General features: G+C 37.8%; 1 protein-coding gene across 3 annotated transcripts; it reads right to left on the bottom strand.

Moving 5' to 3' along the window:
* Positions 1 to 1272: 1272 nt before the first annotated feature.
* Positions 1273 to 19173, bottom strand: LOC128635117 (cadherin-like protein 26). Of its 3 annotated transcripts, XM_053686248.1 has the most exons (17): positions 18937 to 19165; positions 16281 to 16388; positions 15299 to 15445; positions 14545 to 14677; positions 13854 to 14002; positions 13541 to 13672; positions 12404 to 12586; positions 11906 to 12210; positions 10571 to 10719; positions 9717 to 9932; positions 8779 to 8982; positions 8538 to 8668; positions 7444 to 7497; positions 6929 to 6979; positions 6567 to 6620; positions 4519 to 4599; positions 1273 to 3916 (listed from the first exon to the last, which is right to left on the bottom strand). In XM_053686248.1, exons 1-17 carry the CDS (start codon positions 18979 to 18981, stop codon positions 3635 to 3637), a joined length of 2424 nt encoding a protein of 807 aa, XP_053542223.1. In that variant the 5' UTR covers positions 18982 to 19165; the 3' UTR covers positions 1273 to 3634. The 3 variants fall into 3 exon arrangements, with proteins under 3 accessions (XP_053542223.1, XP_053542225.1, XP_053542224.1); XM_053686250.1 differs by lacking the exons at positions 15299 to 15445; positions 16281 to 16388; positions 18937 to 19165 and adding an exon at positions 14259 to 14368 and having other exon boundaries at positions 14545 to 14563; XM_053686249.1 differs by lacking the exons at positions 1273 to 3916; positions 4519 to 4599; positions 6567 to 6620; positions 6929 to 6979 and adding an exon at positions 7037 to 7091 and having other exon boundaries at positions 18937 to 19173.
* Between the last annotated feature and the right edge of the window lie 885 nt (positions 19174 to 20058).

Genomic DNA, 20058 nt, shown 5'->3' with positions numbered 1-20058 from the left:
TTTATGGCATTTAGCAGACGCTCTTATCCAGAGCGACTTACATTTATGTCATTTATACATCTGAGCAGTTGAGGGTTAAGGGCCTTGCTCAAGGGCCCAGCAGTGGTAGCTTGGTGGTGATGGGGTTTGAGCTCGACCTTCTGATCGGTAGCCCAACGTCTTAACCACTGAGCTACCACTCAGGTAATTACTGTATGATGTGCATGAGACAATTGTACGTGTCTTGGAGGAGAAAAATACAATGCATATTATGGTTTCCTCCCAGAAATGATGGGAAAGACCGCCCAGAAATGAGGGGCAAGACCTCCCAGAAATGATGGGAAAGACCGCCCAGAAATGAGGGGCAAGACCTCCCAGAAATGATGGGAAAGACCTCCCAGAAATGATGGGAAAGACCGCCCAGAAATGATGGGAAAGACCGCCCAGAAATGAGGGGCAAGACCGCCCAGAAATGAGAGGAATGACTAAGGGAGAAAACCACTGTCTTAAGCCAAGTTCACGGACGAGCAAACATCTTTGTATCTTGTCATGTCGCCACTTTTGGAACATGTTGTGATTTAACCAGAAGAAAAACATATTGTTGATTTGGTCGTTTTCTGTAACGTTTATTTAACTTTTATGGAAGGAGTCTCCAGTGTCAGCGCTTTATAAGCGTCCGAGTTAAAGCTGTAACGTTGTTTGAGGAGTTTTATGCTTTTAAGTTTTTGTTTTTTTTTTACCCGGTAACAAGCTGCAATTTCTCTCTTGGTTTAAAGACGTAATGAGGGAATGCCTGTTTAACAGGCTGTTTTATTGCTGCTATAATATAAACCATAAGAGCAGCTAACTTGTTTCAGGGACATTTCGCAACATAACGATGAATGGAGCAAATGTACGAAAGTCGCTGAGTTACAACAGGAGTAAAACACACAAGGATACGCTGTTATGAGTGTACGGTGGCTCCAGGGTTGGCGGTTTGATTCCGTTTGATTCAGTTTGGATGTTCTCCCCGTGCTGCGGGGGTTTCCTCCGGGTACTCCGGTTTCCTCCCCCAGTCCAAAGAATGCACGGTATACTGACTGGCATGTCCAAAGTGTCCATAGTGTATGAATGGGTGTGTGGATGTGTATGTGATTGATGGATTGGTACCCCGTCCGGGGTGTACACCGCCTTTGTTCCCCATGCTCCCTTGGATAGACTCCAGGTTCCCCGTGACCCAGTAGGATAAGCGGTATAGAAGATGGATTATTATTATTGTCATCATCATCAAAAACTTACAGCGACAACCAAGCGCACAATTTTATTTCAAGACTAATTTTATTTGTCGAGACAAATCGATACAGTTTGTTATGTTTCTGGCTGCAGATGTATGACAAATTGAGCTTCCAGGATCATTTCAACTCAGTTCAAGTTAATCCCGTGTGCTTTACTGGCACGACCGTTACAGCAGTTACAAATAGCAATTTAAAAAAAAAAAAAAAAAGAACAAAAGTAAATACACATAATCAGATCTTACAAACGTCGATCAGGCTGGGACGTACATTTCTGCACCGCTATAGCACTGCAAATCTGCATTAAATGTGTACCTCGACATTTCTTCAGACAAAATAACTGAAAATTAAAGGAAAGTTCCAGCCTGAAACATATAAAAACGTAAAAAATAAAAAATATGTTTATATTGAAATATCTGTGACGTGTTTAGTGATTCTAGTGTTAACTTGTTGGTTGGTACTTGGTATTTTTATTATTTCTGTGAGACGGTAGTGGTTGTGTGCTGTGCTGATGTCACAGGAGGATATTGTTATCTTTAGTGCAATTTAGTTACAATGGTGTTAAATAGCAGAAACTTTCCAACCAAATCAAACATAACGGATAACAGTCAGGTTTGTTCTGTTAGCTCCAGGAAACGAACATGCAGAAAGAAATCCCATTGTTATTTGGGAAATAAAACTTTTTCATGTTTCTAGATTCTTTAAAAGAATAAATGTGCACTGGTAGGTGATTCTGATGAACAGCAGATAAGGACATTTGTGTATTTGTGTTGCGTTGTGGTTTTCTTTATAATTAGTGTACTGTGTTTTCCCTGCGTGCTATTCTGTATACTGTATGTAACATAGTTACATGTTTTGGAAGGTAATGTGAAGAAAAATCTATACATTTTAGAAATAATGATGATAATAATAATAATAAAAACAATAAATATAGCAAGCAGCAATATTGGGGTCAAGCCAAAAAAACAAAAACAAACAAAAAAAAACACAACAACATTTATTTAAAAAAATAACTAAAAATAGCTGCTACTTAGAATTTTTGTCCAGTATGTGGTGCTGTTCTGAAACTGCTCAACTGGGCACGATGGTTATCATGCAGGAAAGAGTTCAAAAGTTATAAGCCAAAAATAAGCCGTTCTTTGCTATCTCTTGACCATTAGGGGGCAGTGTGCCAAAACTGCATGTAACCTCAGGGCTGAATGTTTGATATGTTCCAAGTTTCATCACAATCCCTCAAAACGTTTCGGAGATACAGTTTCATATTAAATTTTGTGCGTTCTTCAAATTCGTTGAACCACCATTCGAAAACAGTACGATCAAATCAAAATCCTGTGAATAACTTTTTGTCTTGAGTGCCTCTAGATGACGCCATTGAGACCAATTTGATGATTTTATGACAAACTCTTCAGAGTTTATAAGCAAAAATGTGTTTTTTCATATCTCATGACCACTAAGTGGCACTGTTCCGAAACTGAGCGGGCACCCTCGAGTCATGATTCCTATGACAAATTAACGAGTTTGGTATGAATACGCAAAAGCGTTACGGAGATCTACCCTCATGTCCATTTTGGCATGCTCTTGGATGCAGGCCAATTTTTGTGCAAATCGGACAAACGGCCTCGGACGAGTTCGAAAGGCTACGTGTTTCAGAAATTTCGAAATGGCGGAACAATTTTCATGATGGAAGACGGCTTCATTCGTGACTTCACTCGAATCGACTCGAGCCAAGGAATCAGAGGAAAATATACTTTTGTTTCTAGGACTCACGTTTCAAAAATTATTAACATAACTGCGAGTGTAAGTTTGGACAGTTGGTGGCGCTAGGGGGATTGAGATGGAGAATCCAAATTTGCTCTATTAGCAGTTCAGACTGTCCTCTATCTGTCTGCCAAATTTCATAACTTTACCACAAGCAGTTCTGTGGGCTGCCATAGACTAAAGAGCGGAAGAAGAAGCGGAAAGAAGAAGAAGAAACATAATAATAATAATAAAACTAATGAAAACAATAGGGGTCTTTGACCGCTAATAATAATAATAATAATAATAATAATAATAATAAATAATTAATAATAATTTCTATTTCTCCTGTTTCATGGATAGATTTTTTTTACTAGAGCCCTAGTTTTAGTTAATAATAATAATCATTATCAACTACATTTAAATGATTAAATCTACTCTACTAAACATAGAGGTTGGATTTTTGTCATATTTTCAGTTGCGATGTAGCTGAATAACCACATGGACGGTTAAAGAAATTTGCACCCATTTTTCACGAAGGATGCCAATAACACGCTACAGCGCTGACTGTATAAATATGTCAAATGTATAACAGAGGCTATAATAAAAATGGCACCGAAAGCGATGCAAATTTCTCCCTCCCTGGTTTATAGATGATGATGACTATGGTGATGGTGATGATGCTGATAATGGTGAGATGAGAATGACGCTTGGCTCATGTAGCTCTGCTGGATGAGGTCTGGCCTGCACAGTTCTGCCAGTTGGTGAAATTTGGAGTCCAGGTTTTCGAGCTCTCCTAAACTGAATTGACTGTCTGCCAAAGAAATGCTGTCCAGCTCGGCCGGGTCCCCAGGCTCACCCTCATTATTATATGGGTGTGGCTTGTAATCGCACAGCTCCATCCCCTGGTCATGAAGACTGGACAGTTTCTGAAACCAAACCAACAACTCACAGTTAATAAAGTCATCAGTGATTTTATTAACACCGATATTCTTAGTTATCGCAACTACACCTAAACCTTTCATGCGACAGGAATCGGTTTAGAAACGTCTGGGTTACGTATGTAACCCTGTTGCCTGAGAAGGGAACTTCGACGTTGCGTTTAGCACAACACTATGGGAGCGCCTCCCGCAGCGTTATGCTAAACGCAACGTCCAAGTTCCCTTCAAAAGGAAACATTCGAATGTGATTATTTTATACAGTCTTAGAAAAATTTATTTATTTTTTTATTTTATTTTATTTTTTTTTTCAATCAGCATGGGTTCTTAGCTTCCTAAAGTTTAATAGCTTAGCCTTTATTATTTTGGCACTGTTTACACATGATTTTGCTATTGCGGACAGTTTTTAGAAGTTTGGCTAAATAGCATTTAGTGATTCGAGTGAACCGTGTCCCGGCCGATACGTGTTCAAGGTCATGACAAATTTCTGACGTCCGGAATCCCCAATACACCGTTAATTAAGCCTTAAATCTGACATCACGATTTTGTAATTGGACACTATTGATGTGTAAGGTGATGCATACTGTAATTACCTTCTCAATCATAAAGTTCATCATTATCCCAATCTGAGCCAGCGAGTCATCACTAATTGTGTATTTCCTGTTCAAATCCTCCTACGTAAACAACACAGGAAAGGGAAATGAAATTAGAGGAAAATCTGGATATCTCTGAATACACATTGGACCTTATTCATCAAGATTGCATAGAAATTAGTGTAGATTTGTGTCTGTGTCTGATTCTTGACATACTCGAGAAAAATGAGCACAAATGATGAATTCTCTACTTTCTTTTTTTTTTTACCCTACGTATGGCCTGTTACTATAGGAACAGTGATGTATAAAAAAAACGAATGCCAAACCTAGCTGGAACTAGTGTCATATATCTACACCTTCTGACCAATCAGATTCGAGAATTCAACCACTCTGTGATATGAAAACGATCGATATGCACTCGGTGTCCATGTCATTAAGAACACACCTGCACATTCACACGCCGTTATCTAATCAGCTTTAGTTAATGTTCACATCAAACATCAGAATGAAGAAAAATCGGGATCTGTGTGACCTTGATTGCAGCGTGGATGTTTGTACCAGATGTGCTGGTTTGAGTATTTCATAAACTGCTGATCTTCTGGGAATTTAACAAACAGTAAAATGGTGCGAAAAACAAATTGGATTTTTTTCCTTGTTCTTAAACTGTCCAGTTTTGGTGAATGTGTCCAGGATAGCTCTTGGCCTGTATCTGCTTGATTGTTTGCATTGTGCTGCCACCACATGATTGGCTGATTAGATAACTGCATGACTGTGCAAGTGTACAGGTGTTCCTAATAAAGTGGGCGGTAAGTGCATTTTTGCATGAATACTTTTTAGGAACTTGATTCATGGAGAATGTTCTAAATGTTCTAGTGTTTTTCCCTTTTGTTTTGTTGGGGTTGGGGTTTCCTGTTACATCCTACCTAGGTGTCTCAACTGCATTTGTGTAGTCTCGTGTTTCTGAGATTCCCTTGGACTAACTAGTATCGTTCCTTTGCTTCGCTTGCTTTCTGTCTACCCCAGCGTTCCATGTTTCTCAACTTCCCCGGTTTTCCTAAATTCAGTTGTTCCCCTTGTTTCCTAGTCTGCCTTCTTTCCCAGCTGTGCTTGATTCCTTTGTTGTCCTCCTTTTCTTGTTCCCTTTCTTCCTTTACATTATTTGCTTCAGTATTTTCCTACTGTAGCTTTCTATTTCTCCTGTTTCATGGATAGATTTTTTTACTAGAGCCCTAGGTTTGTGGTTACGTTTCAGGCTTTCCTAGTTGGTATTGTGCTATTAATGAACCTGGTTGTGAAATGCTCCGGCTATGAACACTGATAACATTAAGATGAAATGCTTGATAGTGATTTCTCTCTCTCTCTCTCTCTCTCTCTTTTTCTGTCTCTCTCTGTCTCTGACTCTCTCTGTCTCTCTCTCTGTCTGTCTCTCTCTCTCTCTCTCTCTCTCTGTCTCTCTCTCTCTATCTCTCTGTCTCTTTCTGTCTCTTTCTGTCTCTCTCTCTGTCTCTCTGTCTCTCCCTCTCTCTGTCTCTGACTCTGTCTCTCTCTCTGTCTGTCTCCCTCTGTCTGTCTCTCTCTGTCTGTCTATCTCTTTTTCTGTTAGTCTCTCTCTCTCTCTGTCTCCCCTGTCTCTCTCTGTTCTCTGTTTGTTTCTCTCTCTCTCTCTCTCTCTCTCTCTCTCTCTCTCTGTGTCTCTCTCTCTCTCTCTCTGTCTCTCTCTCTCTCTGTTTGTTTCTCTCTCTGTCTCTCTCTGTCTGCTGTCTGACTGTCTCTGTCTCTCTCTCTCTGTTTGTCTCTTTCTCTCTCCCTGTCTATCTCTCTCTCTCTCTCTCTCTCTCTCTGTCTCTGACTCTCTCCCTCTGTCTGTCTCTCTCTCTCTGTCTGTCTCTTTCTCTCTGTCTGTCTCTCTCTCTGTCTCTCTCTCTCTCTCTGTGTCTGTCTCTTGGTCTCTCTCTATCTCTCTCTGTTTATTTCTCTCTCTCTGTCTGTCTCTGTCTCTCTCTCTCTCTCTCTCTCTCTCTCTAAATTAAGAAAACAAGGTAGTGTACCTTTTCAGTTATTTCCCCGCTTTTCTGAAAATGTTTCCGTTTCCTCCATCGTTGCTGTGGCATACAATAACATCAGTCAGTTCATCTCACAGCAAGGTGTTTGAAAGCCGTTAGTTACAACATTTAAGGTCCTGCTCTAAAACACAAAAGCTGTGTAGCTTCCTTGCTTCCTAGGTAGCAGATTCCCCTTTTCCCATATCTCCACAATTTTAAGTTTCTAGCTTCATTTCCTACCAACCCCCCCCCAACCCCCCCCCCCCCCCCCCCAAACACACAGCATTATTTAATCCAAAATGTCTAACCAATTGCATTTCTAAGTTGTGAAAGCAGCTTGTATGCTAGCAAAATATGAGGCAACATACCTTTCGATAAATTTTCCCGTTCTTCTCAATAATAATAATGATGTCTTTTTGCTGAAACAGACACCATTCAATCCATGTGAGTTTTTATTTTAATCTCCTTAAATTCTCTTCTTTTTTTTTTCCCCTAGCTTGCCTCCGTTCATAACTTCCCATCGTTTCTTCCCTATCAACATATCGACAATGACACGTTTTTAAAAATATGTGCAGGTGGTGCATGTGATATTCAAGTCCCTGTGTAAGGTGTTACTATAGAAATGATAGCATATATGAAAGAACGCACTAGTAAAAACCTGTCCTTTGTCTCGTAGCAGGAACTTCTGTCAGAAAATGTTAACAATATAAAATTTGAACTCCTTCTGACCAATCAGAACAAAATAAAATGGCTTGTGATCAATCATTGGTAGGTGAAGATGAAGTGTTCAACAATTATTTCTCTCTCACACACAACTAAGGTTTCCTTGGATCTTTTATGATAAACTTTATGGTTTCCAATGTACTAAAACGAGGCAGCATACCTTTGCAGGAACATCCAAGTCATCATCTGGAGGGTGAACAAAGATTTTTTGTATCTGCGGAAACAAACATCAACCGGTTCATCTTCTTGCAAAGTATCACCAGATGCATCCATTTAAACTTTCACTATTCTGTTACAGTGTAAAACCGGACAAGTTCATTTAACTCAAAAAATTTGAGGAAACTACCGCAATTACCTCAAAATTTTTAAGTTGATAAATCAATTTCTTTAAGCCAAATACACTTAAATATAACAAGTTTGAGCTAAATTTTTGTTATTTTTTTTTTTTAAAGTGTATTCGGCTTAAAGAAATTGATTTATCAACTTCAAATTTTTGAGGTGATCAGTTTCCTCAAATTTTTTTGAGTTAAACGAACTGATCCGGTTTCATAGTGTATGACAACTCTTTGCTAAATGTGTCGCATATCTAAAAAAAAAACCCAAACAAACAAAAAAAACCTTTAATGATCAACTTTCCATATTTTGGATGACAGGAAATGAAGAAAAATTCCTACCCAAAAATTAAACTGGATTTCAGAATGTGCATAGCCAAAAACAAACAAAACAAACAAACAAACAAAAAAAACACAGTGGAACATTTTATTAATTTATGTATTTACTTACTTATTTCTATCCTTCTTTCTTTGTTTACATATCTACTATACATTTTTGTTTGTTAGTTTGTTTATCTCTTTCATTTTTTTTTGTTTTTCCCTTTCTTTCATTCTTCCTTCCTTCCTGTCTTTTTATTATATGCACATTCTGCTATAAATGATCTCAAATGAGGTTTCATTCCCCATTAAAGGGGTTTCAATCAGTAGAAATAATAGCAGCCACAACAATTTAACACTCTCTGCTATAAGTATACCAGTTCACTGACTTCATGGTTATTTCATTCTTCATTTGTATCATTTGAAGCGCTGTATTTTGAATAATACGTATAATACGGTAAGTCAGAGTGTTACTTTTTTGATAAGTCGTGGAATGAAAACTTGGTCCTGATTTATACGTGAAACGAAATGTGCCCGTAAATTGTTTTGATCACTTAAAAAAAAAAAAAAAAATAAATAAATAAATAAAAACATGGCATGGTACCTGAACATCATTTCCTGGTCCTTCTTCATTATAACAACGCAAAAGAGTTTTCGAATCTCCAATCTCAGGAAATGGTATTTTCTCTGCTTGGTCGGAACACCATGAACACTTGAACGCCATGAGTAGGACACCTTTTGTTTTGAATCACACATATAAAGCGAAATTAAATACGAGGTTTTAAAATTTAGCGGTTAACAACAACAACAACAACAACAACAAAACCTGGAAAAGATTTGCTTACATAGTATCAAGAGAAGGCATATAAAGATGATGAAGATGCCGGGGGCTCCAGTCCGTCTCAGGTGTCTGCCATCACCTGAGCAGTTACGTACAGTGACTGACAGTTTTTGTATTGAGGAAAACCCTCCACAGTCGGTTATATTCAGAATGAGCTTGTAGCTGCCCGAGTACACGCTGCTGTCTTTGACCAGATTTACAGTTTCTCCTGTACAGAGAGAAAGAGAATGACATGAAAGTACAACCGTAGCCTCCTCGCCACACTAATGACTGCGTCTAGAAATTTCTAGAACCAACTCTGGAGCGTTGTGGAGATATTTATTCATTTTAACTGATTCATTTTCGTGTTTATTATACTCGAGAATAAATGTTTGTGTTTCCGTTTTACTTCACTACACTTTGAAAATAAATGCCGATATCCGTTAGAACGGCTCTTCGGCTCGACGAGTCGACTCCCGTCGTTCACGTTAAAGAACCGACTTAAAGATTCGATTCAAAGAGTTGATTTAACCCCATGAAGTTTCAGTAAATATTAACCTAAAACGCCGAGCCAAGGCATATACAAAGTAAAATTAAAGCTGTTTTTGTACCATTTGGTGAAAATCAGTAGGCCTGTACTAATCCATCTCAGAGGAGGATAGAAATAAACACCGGCATGTCTGATCCAGATGGAAATAAAATCACAGAGGAGCACCTGTAAAATACGACCGGACCCCAGGACCCTATGTAAATATTATCCTGTCCTTATAGGGCTTATGATGGACATTAATCAAGCGAGCTGTTTCCCACAGGATTTTGTGAACATAATTAGATCGCGGCGGGCCGTCAAAGTCTAGGTAATTAAAAAGAAACGCTGGACTATATTGAAAATATACGGTGTAGTATGTTAGTGTTTATGGCAGGTCTGCAATTAGGTACATCTGTCTAATTCTTTTGATGTACCTTTGGATGGTTCAAGCTTCCATTTTCCCTGGTCATCTTGGAGCTTGTAGGTGAAGGGCATGCTGAATGGTGGAAGGTCCGGATCTACAGCGGTGATGTTGGTCGTGGATTTCGGTGAACAAATAGTCACCTCATTGTACTTCAAGAGTGGAGCGTTATCGTTCTGATCTAACACATGGATGATCAGCGTTCCTGTACCTGTCTTCGGAGGTATACCTGTAGGTCAGGTAAATAAAAGACACATCGATGCAATCTGGTGTGTAAAGTGAAGGCGGAAACGTTCATATTAGTAGCAGAAGTGAGTGGTTACTTTGTAGCTGGAGCTGTTAGTCGGGTAAGTAGATGGTCAGGTAGAGACATAGAAAGAGCAATTGAACTAAGCTGAATGTTTTATTAAAAACTTTAAAAAAAAATAGTAGTAAATATAGTTCACTTTTAAAGTTGTACTATATAGCTCTAACGGTCTTAAAAACAAATCAAATAAATATTTTAGGGCGCAGGTGCTCCACCCTCAACCTTTTAGTCTTTTCTCTGCATACTGTAGGATACGGGCAAGGTTAGCACTTGTAGCCTTAATTACATGTCCTTTACTGTCATTTTTATTTATCATTAGAATTCCATTTATACACATTCAAGAAAACCACGCTCACTTGCTAGAATTGTTATGAATTGAATGTGGAATCACGTTGAATGTATTATATTGTATAATGCGTGTTTAATGTGTTGAAGTACACACGTTTCTTCGAGGTAAGTGATCACTTCCTACATACTCATTTACTACTGGAGATATATATATATCTGTGTGTGTGTGTGTGTGACTTTACCATAAACATTAGCACTGTTAAATAACTTACCATCATCCACAACATGGAGGATGACCGTGTAAGTGCTGTTAAACGGCTGTACAAACGGTGATTCCCTGTCCAAAACTTTGGCTGTGGAAACCTTTCCTGTCATTGGTTCAATTGTTACCCAGTTATCTATATCTTTTCCTTTAATGAACCTGAGGAAAGAAAGAGGGAGACAGAGATACATGTAGCATAGTGAAGTATACATGAGACATGATTTGTATAAACAAAACGAATCTAAATAATGTGACATGATAGAAAGTGAAACACGTTCATTTCCTGCTGATCTGCCGTAAATACACTTCCATAAGACGTAAATGACAAAATTGCAGCCGATTTTAATGCTCTGAAGAATGAACAAAAACACAGCCATGTGTAGGAAGGTGCATAGACTGGCTACTAGATTTGTACTTGTATTTGTTTGCTTCATAATATAAGACATAATTAAGGAGTTTTGTAGTTGATACACACCATGTTTACACACCATGTCACCCTAGCAGATTCTGTGGTAATTTAACACAACGGCCACATGGTACGGTAAATTAACTACAGCAAGTTGACAGAGATCCACCACATGAGACGGTGCGTTAACTACAGCGAGTTCACACAGATCCACCACATGACACGGTACGTTAACTACAGCGAGTTCACACAGATCCACCACATGACACGGTACGTTAATTACAGCAAGTGGACACATATCCACCACATGATACAGTAAGTTAACTACAGCAAGTTGACACAGATCCACCACATGACACGGTACGTTAACTACAGCGAGTTCACACAGATCCTCCACATGACACGGTACGTTAACTACAGCGAGTTCACACAGATCCACCACATGACACGGTACGTTAATTACAGCAAGTGTACACATATCCACCACATGACACGGTACGTTAACTACAGCGAGTTGACACAGATCCACCACATGATACAGTAAGTATAGGTGACTGTTCAAAATATAGTTCAATTAGAAAGGATTCAGACTTCCTTAATTTTTCTTCTTTGTTGTTACAATTCTAAAATGGTGTAAATAATTTTTTTTCTCATTAATTTGTAAAAAAAAAAAAAACAATAACAACTCCAGATTTGTATATGAATTTTAGAAAAAGGTGAAATTTTACATTTACACAAGTATTCACACTCTTAATGCAGTGCCTGAATCTTCACAAAAAGATCACACTGTGAAGAAGTTTGATAATAGCTACCTGAGAAACCTTTGAAAACCAGCAGTGAAGTCCGATTACAGTAGGAATGCCTTTTACTGACCAACGTTTCAATTCAGGCGAAAATTCAAGGGAAAAATTGTAGTATTGTAAAATTTGTATATCTTACTTGTGTGTGTTTGGTGGATTCCGGTCCTGATCCGTTACAGTGAATGTCCACAGACTGTATCCAGATGGTGTGTTTTCCATGACGGTGACGTGTTTAACGGTATCCGTGAACTCCGGCGGGTCGTTAACATCTTCCACAATGATCGGGAAGGAAAGCACCGTAGAGCTGGAGCCGTCACTCGAATAGTCGATGTCACACATTTTTCCATCGTAGTACATCTTCCGAACTGAACAGGAAAAGAATGGCTCTTCATTCTCCACTTGAACCGTCAGGTTCAGCACCTGGGTCTCTTCATAGTCTAGTGGCTAAATAAAAGATTGCGAGAGAGCACAGGATGCTAGTGGAAGATCTGAGAATGACTGAAGACTTACACGAGTCTTCAAAACAAGGAAGATCTTGTACAACCACAAGACTTTCAATTTTTGTGTTTCACAGCCGGGTGCTGTGAATTCATTCATTTCGTTGTCTCAAAGAAGATATTAAGTAAAATGTTTTTACCTTTACGACTGATAAGACGCCCTCATTGGTTTTAAGGTTTGCTTCAATCTTAAAGTTCTCTGCTTTTTCACCATGAAGTGTGAAATTGGCCTTCCAGCCTGGAGAGCCTGGACTGTCTTTATCCAACACTTGTATTCTGTAAACTTCAGCTCCGATCTGTCTTTCTTTTATATGTCCACTGCCCTGTTATTTATTTACAGGAGGAAAAAAAAAAAACCCAAAACAATACAAAACACAGGGACATGATTGAAGTGTGATTTCAGTGACACCACTGTATAGTTTTAAACCTTCAGTTAATAAAAAAACCAACTGACCAAATGACTCATCGTCAATTATCCCTATATATATATATATATATATATATATATATATATATATATATATATATATGAAAAGTTTGCATACCCCTTGCAGCATCTGCTAAGTCTGTAAACTCTTAGTATTTTGTTCGTGTGTCTGGGAGACATGTAACTTTCTTTAAACAAAATAATAACGATTTACACTGATCATCTTGTTCAAAACTTTACATCCCCTTGGTTCTTAATGCATCGTGTTGCCTTCTTGAGCTTCGGTGAACGTTTGCACCTTATGTAATAGTCGTGTACGAGTCCCTCAGTCGTCCTCAGTGTGAAAAGATGGATCTCAGCATCATATAGTCGCTGTTGGAAAGGGGTCAAATCTGCAGAAGATGCTGGAAAAGTACAGAAAGTGCAGGACCTGGAGGATTTTTCTGAAGAACAGTGGGCAGTTTAACTTCTCAGGACAAACAAGCGACTCGTGAAGAACTCTCACAGAACATAAAAACAGCCGTCGATCCTCCAGGGAACTACACACGGTATTATGAATCAAGGGTGTGTAAACTTTTGAACGGGGTAGTTTTTATAAATTCAGCCATTATTGTGTCTTGTGGACTATATGCAAACTCTATATATAGGATTAATTGACGACAGGTTTTTTTTTATATATATATATATATATATATATATATATATATATATATGGGTAAGCCACAGTTGAATCAAGATCATGTACCAACTGGAAACAGCAAGTGACTTCATGCTTAGTTTAAACACATACATATAGGTTCATTAAATATAAAATAATATTATTGATAATAACATTGAAAATTACACTCACCGTTTTGCCTGTAATTACAGGTTTATGGTCATTTTTGTCAATAACGTTGATTATCACTGTAGCTGTGCTGGAATGTGGGGTTAAAAGTCTATTATCCTTTGCTTCAACCACTACAGTGTGTTTCCTATGTTCCTAAACGAAAGTGTGTGAATACAGTATGAATTCTCTCAAACCCATTGCTGTTGATTGGTGCATCCAGACATTCATTATTAACATTGTCAATGAAGCCAAAATACAAACAAAAATACCGCACATAGCACCGTCAACACATGAAGCCAAGTAAAGAGATGTGGAGAACACCAATGTTTCATACCTCATAGTCCAGACATCCTCTGAAAGACATTTCCAGCTTTTCACTTACAACAAACATAGCATAATGGGGGGTTGGGTTCACTTTAACAGTGAAGGTTAAAGTTTCATTTTGTACGCTATTGGGTACAACCATTGATAATAAATTTGTACCTGCAGAAACACAAGCAGAAGAGAACATATAAACTGTATATACACTTTATGCATATACAGTACATACTATATATATATATATATATATATATATATATATATATATATATATATATGTAATATGCATACAATGTTCAATGTATACCCATATTGTATATACATTTAGGAAGTTTTCCTATAAGCAGGTCTATTTATCTATATTTAGAAAGGAACCATCAGCAAGAGAATGACCTACAGTCAGTAAATGTGCTCTTACTGAGAATCCTGTATGGCGAGTGTAGCTGACAAAGTGACCGACGAGTGCTCTAAGAATGATTTTTTTTTACTTTTCGATGAAAAATGGCTTGCCGAGAATAACGTTTGGCTCTTTAGGAGAAGAGTAATACCAGGTTGAAGCAGAAAAGGGGGAAATTGCAAAAAAAAAAAAAAAAAGAAGAAGAAGAAGACACAAAGCGTTTTAAATAATGCTTGTGATATTTCACAAAATGAGTCAAGTGATCACTTTACGGTCAGTTGTGCAGATTTTGTCTGTTCTGATTTACCTTGCAGCATCGATTCTTCTGCGCTGATAATGTAAGTATTTTTACTGAAATATGGCTCATGGCACTCCTCTATCAGAACGTCCACTGCAAGTCTTTCGTACACGTGTTGCAGGTGAGCACATTCAAATATAAGCTGCAAGCAGACAGAAGATACTACGATTTATATATGCATGTATGAATTCATTTAAAACATACTTTCAGCCATATTTTATATATATATATATATATATATATATATATATATATATATATATATATATATATATATATATATATATATAGCAGAAGGGTTGGGATTTTGATTAGAATCCACAAGGAGACCAGATTGACTGAGGTTTTTTTTTTTTTTTTAATTATTATGAATTATTTTTTTGGAATAATTTAATTTATTTGCAAAATAGTAGATGATACAATGAAAATAATAATAAAAATAATAATAATAATAATTCATATGATACGAACAGGGCCACAGAAAAGCACGATTTATTCCTGTAAATTAATCAACAATCACATGGCGAATCTGATTGCTCCCTATTACAATAACAACTCATTTATATTACAGAAGGAATTTGATAAGGAATGTGTTTTAAACACAAGAAACTTGAAATTTGGGAAGTTTTCTCTTCTTCTTGTTTGTCTGAACTGTAGTTACGTAGGGTTAGGGTCACGACATACAATTTGGCCAAAAATCTTTACAGAGTAGCTTAGAAAACATGGTATTTTTGATTGCAGTGCGAGTAAATAAAATGGGTACCGTGAAATTTTTTCTGCTCTCATAGTACACACTCCCATTTGCAGTCATTTCCTTGGTTTTCTTGTTAATCAGGAAAATGCCCTTTGGGTTTTCATTCACACCAGGGCCATAGATATCGCAGTCTTCGATATCTCCAAAAATGGACACCTGTGAAACACCAAGATCATTGCGATTGCAGTTGTGTGATAATCTTAAATGTGTATCTTCATTCATCTCAGGTTCTGCAACAGTTGCACTGAATAGCTTTACCTGTCATGAGACTGGTGTGACACTAACGTGCGAACCACTTTATCACGTGTTAGATGGTTCTAGAACGAACGACTGCGTATGCCATCCGTACTATTCAGTTCAACTGATGAAGCCTAACAGATTTAAAGTGCACCTATTATGGTTGTTTCAAATATGACCTTTCATGTAGTGGGTTATGTACGTAGCTGTTTGTGAATGCAAAAACGTCTGCAAAGTTTCACAAATTGAAGCGCACGACAAACGGAGTTATCGACTCCCAGAAGAATGAACCGATTCTGAACAGCTGAAACGACTCGTTAGTGATTCCAGACTTTACTTCCTGTACTAACCTACTTAGGTTTATAACAAAAAAAAAACCCTCCTCTGGTCTTCATCAGCTGCTCACTGACAACAATCGACCAATCACAACAGACTGGGACATCTGACCAATCAGAGCAGAGTATGCTCTCTGAAAGGAGTTGTTTAGAACGAATCCTTTAGAACGGATCATTTATCGAGCCGTTTGTGACACTGGGGGGAAAAAGCTACGCTGCAGTTTAAATTATGAGCACGTTCACATGTTTCTTCACCTCGGATGCGTGTAAATCTATCGTATGAGAGCTTTAAAACAAAATTAGGCACGTTTCAATATCATAATAGGTGCACTTTAAGTGTTATTATTGTTATTTAAGTGTTAATATTGTTTTATATATATATATATAAAAAATACATATCCAAGGTATACAGTACATACATATCCAACGGTTCCGTTGAAGCCTCTTTTCATAGTAAAAATGTCCACTACCCAGTTTCGTTTTTGGCGTATCTTGCTTACCGAAGAGCCAATCTCCTGAGCCCCAACCTGCGGCAGAAATATTACACGCCAGTTAATACATCACACAGAATTATATGTTCCATTGCGTGTGAAAAATTATCATGATCATTTAATGTTTCACTGAGTTTGTATTTTCTATGATTCCGCAGTGCTGCTGAATCCGATTGGTTGGAAGGTGTTGATTCATTTCCTATAACATCCGCTCTGATAATAGTGCAGCTGCAAATAATATATTTATATTAACATGCTCGTTATAAGTTATCGCTTCTACATCAACAGCCAGTTCACAGGGACTTGTATGATGGATGCTGTGCACGCCCAATGTCACGATTCCCCCTTGAAGCAGCGTGCTCTAAGCGCGAATGCGCGAGCACCTGCTTTTCCGTTGTTGACTATAATGACATCTGGACACGTGTGTTTTGTTTATGTTTCTGACTCCTCCCTGTTCTGTCATTGGCTGGGATTTCACGTGGGTCTGAATTGCTCTCAGTTGCTGGCAGTTTAGACGCTGATCATGTCCGCATATATACCGCGCGCCTCCCAGCACACAACGCGGAAGAGTAATACCGCGCGCGCCTCCCAGCACACAACGCGGAAGAGTAATACCGCGCGCGCCTCCCAGCACACAACGCGGAAGAGTAATACCGCGCGCGCCTCCCAGCACACAACGCGGAAGAGTAATACTTTAGGGTCATAGTCATATGGGTCATAGTCATATGGGTTATAGTCATATGGGTCATAGTCATATGGGTCATAGTCACGGTCCATGTTTAGAGTTAGTTCGCGCTGGATTATCCGCTTCCGGTCCCTCGTCATAGTTCGTTTCTTGTTTTGTTTATCGCCCTAGATTCCTGCCTTGCCCCGTGTATGCCTGTTTGCCAGTCGCCTGACCTCTTGCATGTTTGTGGGTTACGTTTTGGATCACGTTTTGGATTTGTCTGCCTGTCTCTCTTTCTAATAAACAACTGTTCATCCAGCACTCGCATCCGTCCTATCTCTGCTCCGTCACGATTCGTGACACCCAATAATAAATAGACAAAATAATGTGTCATTTAATGAACTTTTCCCAGAATTGAGTTGGCTTATTTCATTTATATGGCGTTTACATATTAAATGTAGATGCTTTTTAAACCACCTGCATGCGTTTTTTGAACTCGCTTCCTGTGTGACGATCACACACGGCAGTTTTATGCTTTACGGCGAACAAGAGAGTTCGGCTGTGTCCCAAACTGCATACTTGCCTACTATGGGCCGGTAGTGGGGGAAAATACATGCATCTCGGCTACTATACAGTAGATAAGTATGCGATTTGAGACGCAGCCCACGGCTTCAAGCAGTCGTCTATTTGCACGTATAGCATGACTAATAATTAACCGCACTTGAAGCGTTCGTAAAAAATTTAAATAAAAACACGCAAAAGTGTATACGGTCCCATAACGAGGACGAACTGTATGTTGATACGTGAAATTCTGGAGGGACGTCGGACGGCGTGGCGCAGGGACGTAATGACGCGGGCTGTTAATCTAATTATGTTCTAAAACATGTAAAACCGGGAACATGACAAGAGTATTCTAAAAGCGACTCATGTACACACCGTAATCCCATTATTACCTTACTCAGATTAAGGTCAATAATTATATTATTGCTGTCCATGTAAACATAGTCAGTGATTAGACCAATACGTTCTACGTTCTAACATCTACGTCAAACTTCACTAGTTTGACAAAGAGTCTACACAACCCTTAATTTATACACAAAAACAAACAAACATCATTTTAAAACCGTCTAAATACGTATGAAAGATTAACAATCATTTTTAAGCAAGGCGCTTTTCAGTGTCGGGAACGTGAGCAAAGAGGAAGAATTTGTATGCTCAGGAAAGTAGTGTTGTTTACAAAATAATAATTTTAAAAAAATGTTACAGTAGTGTAAAAAAAATACGGCATCCTATATATTACTCCGATGACAAATATATGACAAGACTAGGGATAAATGCACACACTTAAAATCTGTATCCTGTGTTTATATGTTTCTGTAAAGCTGCGTTGGGACAATGTCCGTTGTTAAAAGTGCTAGACAAATAAAATCGATAAAATTGAAAACTGAGATTTATGAACCCGACCCACTTACTGTAAAGCCAGCTAAAAATCGAATCGATGGCTACCTGGTTAAATGGTTCATTAAATGTGGTCACATTTTCTTTATCGGAGAGAAAAATGAATGGCACAACTTAGTTAACTTAAACAATCTCCAATGTAGTACAGGTATTGTGTTCATTTGAATGTGTACACAAAAAACAGTACATCACCGAATCAATGCATTTAGTATGTTCTTTTGTATTTTAATCTGAATCGCATTTTTAAAGCATTTTGTAAAAATTCACAAATGTTTAAATTATGTATTATTATTATTATCATTATTATTATCTTTTAATAATAATAATAATAGCTTGTTTTTAAAACATACCCATAATATAGTGTATTCTTTATTATTATTATAATAATAATAATAATTATTATTATTATTATTATTATTATTATTTAACAAATATTTATAGAATGCGCCTGTTACTTACTGTCATTACAAAGAGAATAATCGTTATAGCCATTATTGTCCTCATGCTGTCTGTTGCGTTGGTGTACTCGCTCTGTTGTGTGTATGAGTCTCACCAGTTTCTAACCTTTTAAAGTTTTAGTGGGAGGAGAACTTTGACAAAATTCATTTGAAATATTGCAGAACAATCGTAATTTCTTCATTCGGTAGTGGTAGTTTTGTTTTTGTTTTTTTTGTTTTCTTTTCTTTTCAAGCACCTATTGCGTTATTCCCCTTGAACCAGTTTTTGACAAGTCAAAAATACCCCACCCTAGATTATGTCAGCCACTGTTGAGAAATAAATAGGGTTGAGAATTTGGCAACACTGACTATTAAATAAATACACACTAAATAATTAAAATTTTCCATTGAAATAACTACCTTTTACCTTGAACGAACTCTCTCTCACTCTTGCTCTCAAAATAAATATTTGCACATTAGTAGAATATTTAATATAAATGCAAGCACCCTGACAGTGATATCAACTCAGTTTGGATGTTCTTGCAGATATTATCAAATTTGCACGTTGTTGCATGCACAGACCTTTCCTATATCATGGACAGGTTCAAAACATTTAACCGAAAAACTCTTGCACACATTTACAGGAATTTACCACTTAATATGCCACTTTCCTTACTGACATACAAACCGTTTTCTGTAACATTTAATTTTGTGCTAGAACACTCACACACACACTCACCCATTCATACACTATAGACACTTTAGACATGCCAATCAGCCTACCATGCATGTCTTTGGACTGGGGGAGGAAACTCCACACACACTTGGCCCCGGTGGGAATCGAACCCCGGACCCCAGTTTCATTTTTATTGAACATTTCTGCTGGACATTTCTGCTGAACTAAACATTTCTGCTGGACATTTCTGCTGAACAAGTCTACCAAACATGTCTGCTGAACATCACCTTTTTTTTTCTCTCCTCCCCTCCCTTTAGCAAATATTCCATTGAGAAGAAAAAACAAAAAACAAAAAAACAAATTGAGCAATACACAGCAGTAAATATTCACTGTTTTTTTTTCTTTTTATACTAACAAAGAAAAACAAAATTAAAAGTACCCCCCCCCAAACCCCCTCCGGCTCATCAC

Source organism: Ictalurus punctatus, chromosome 15, assembly GCF_001660625.3.
Source record: "Ictalurus punctatus breed USDA103 chromosome 15, Coco_2.0, whole genome shotgun sequence".
NCBI classification, from domain to species: Eukaryota; Metazoa; Chordata; class Actinopteri; order Siluriformes; family Ictaluridae; genus Ictalurus; species Ictalurus punctatus.
Note: the sequence above shows the minus strand (reverse complement) of the source record. Positions and strands in the feature narration are given on the sequence as shown.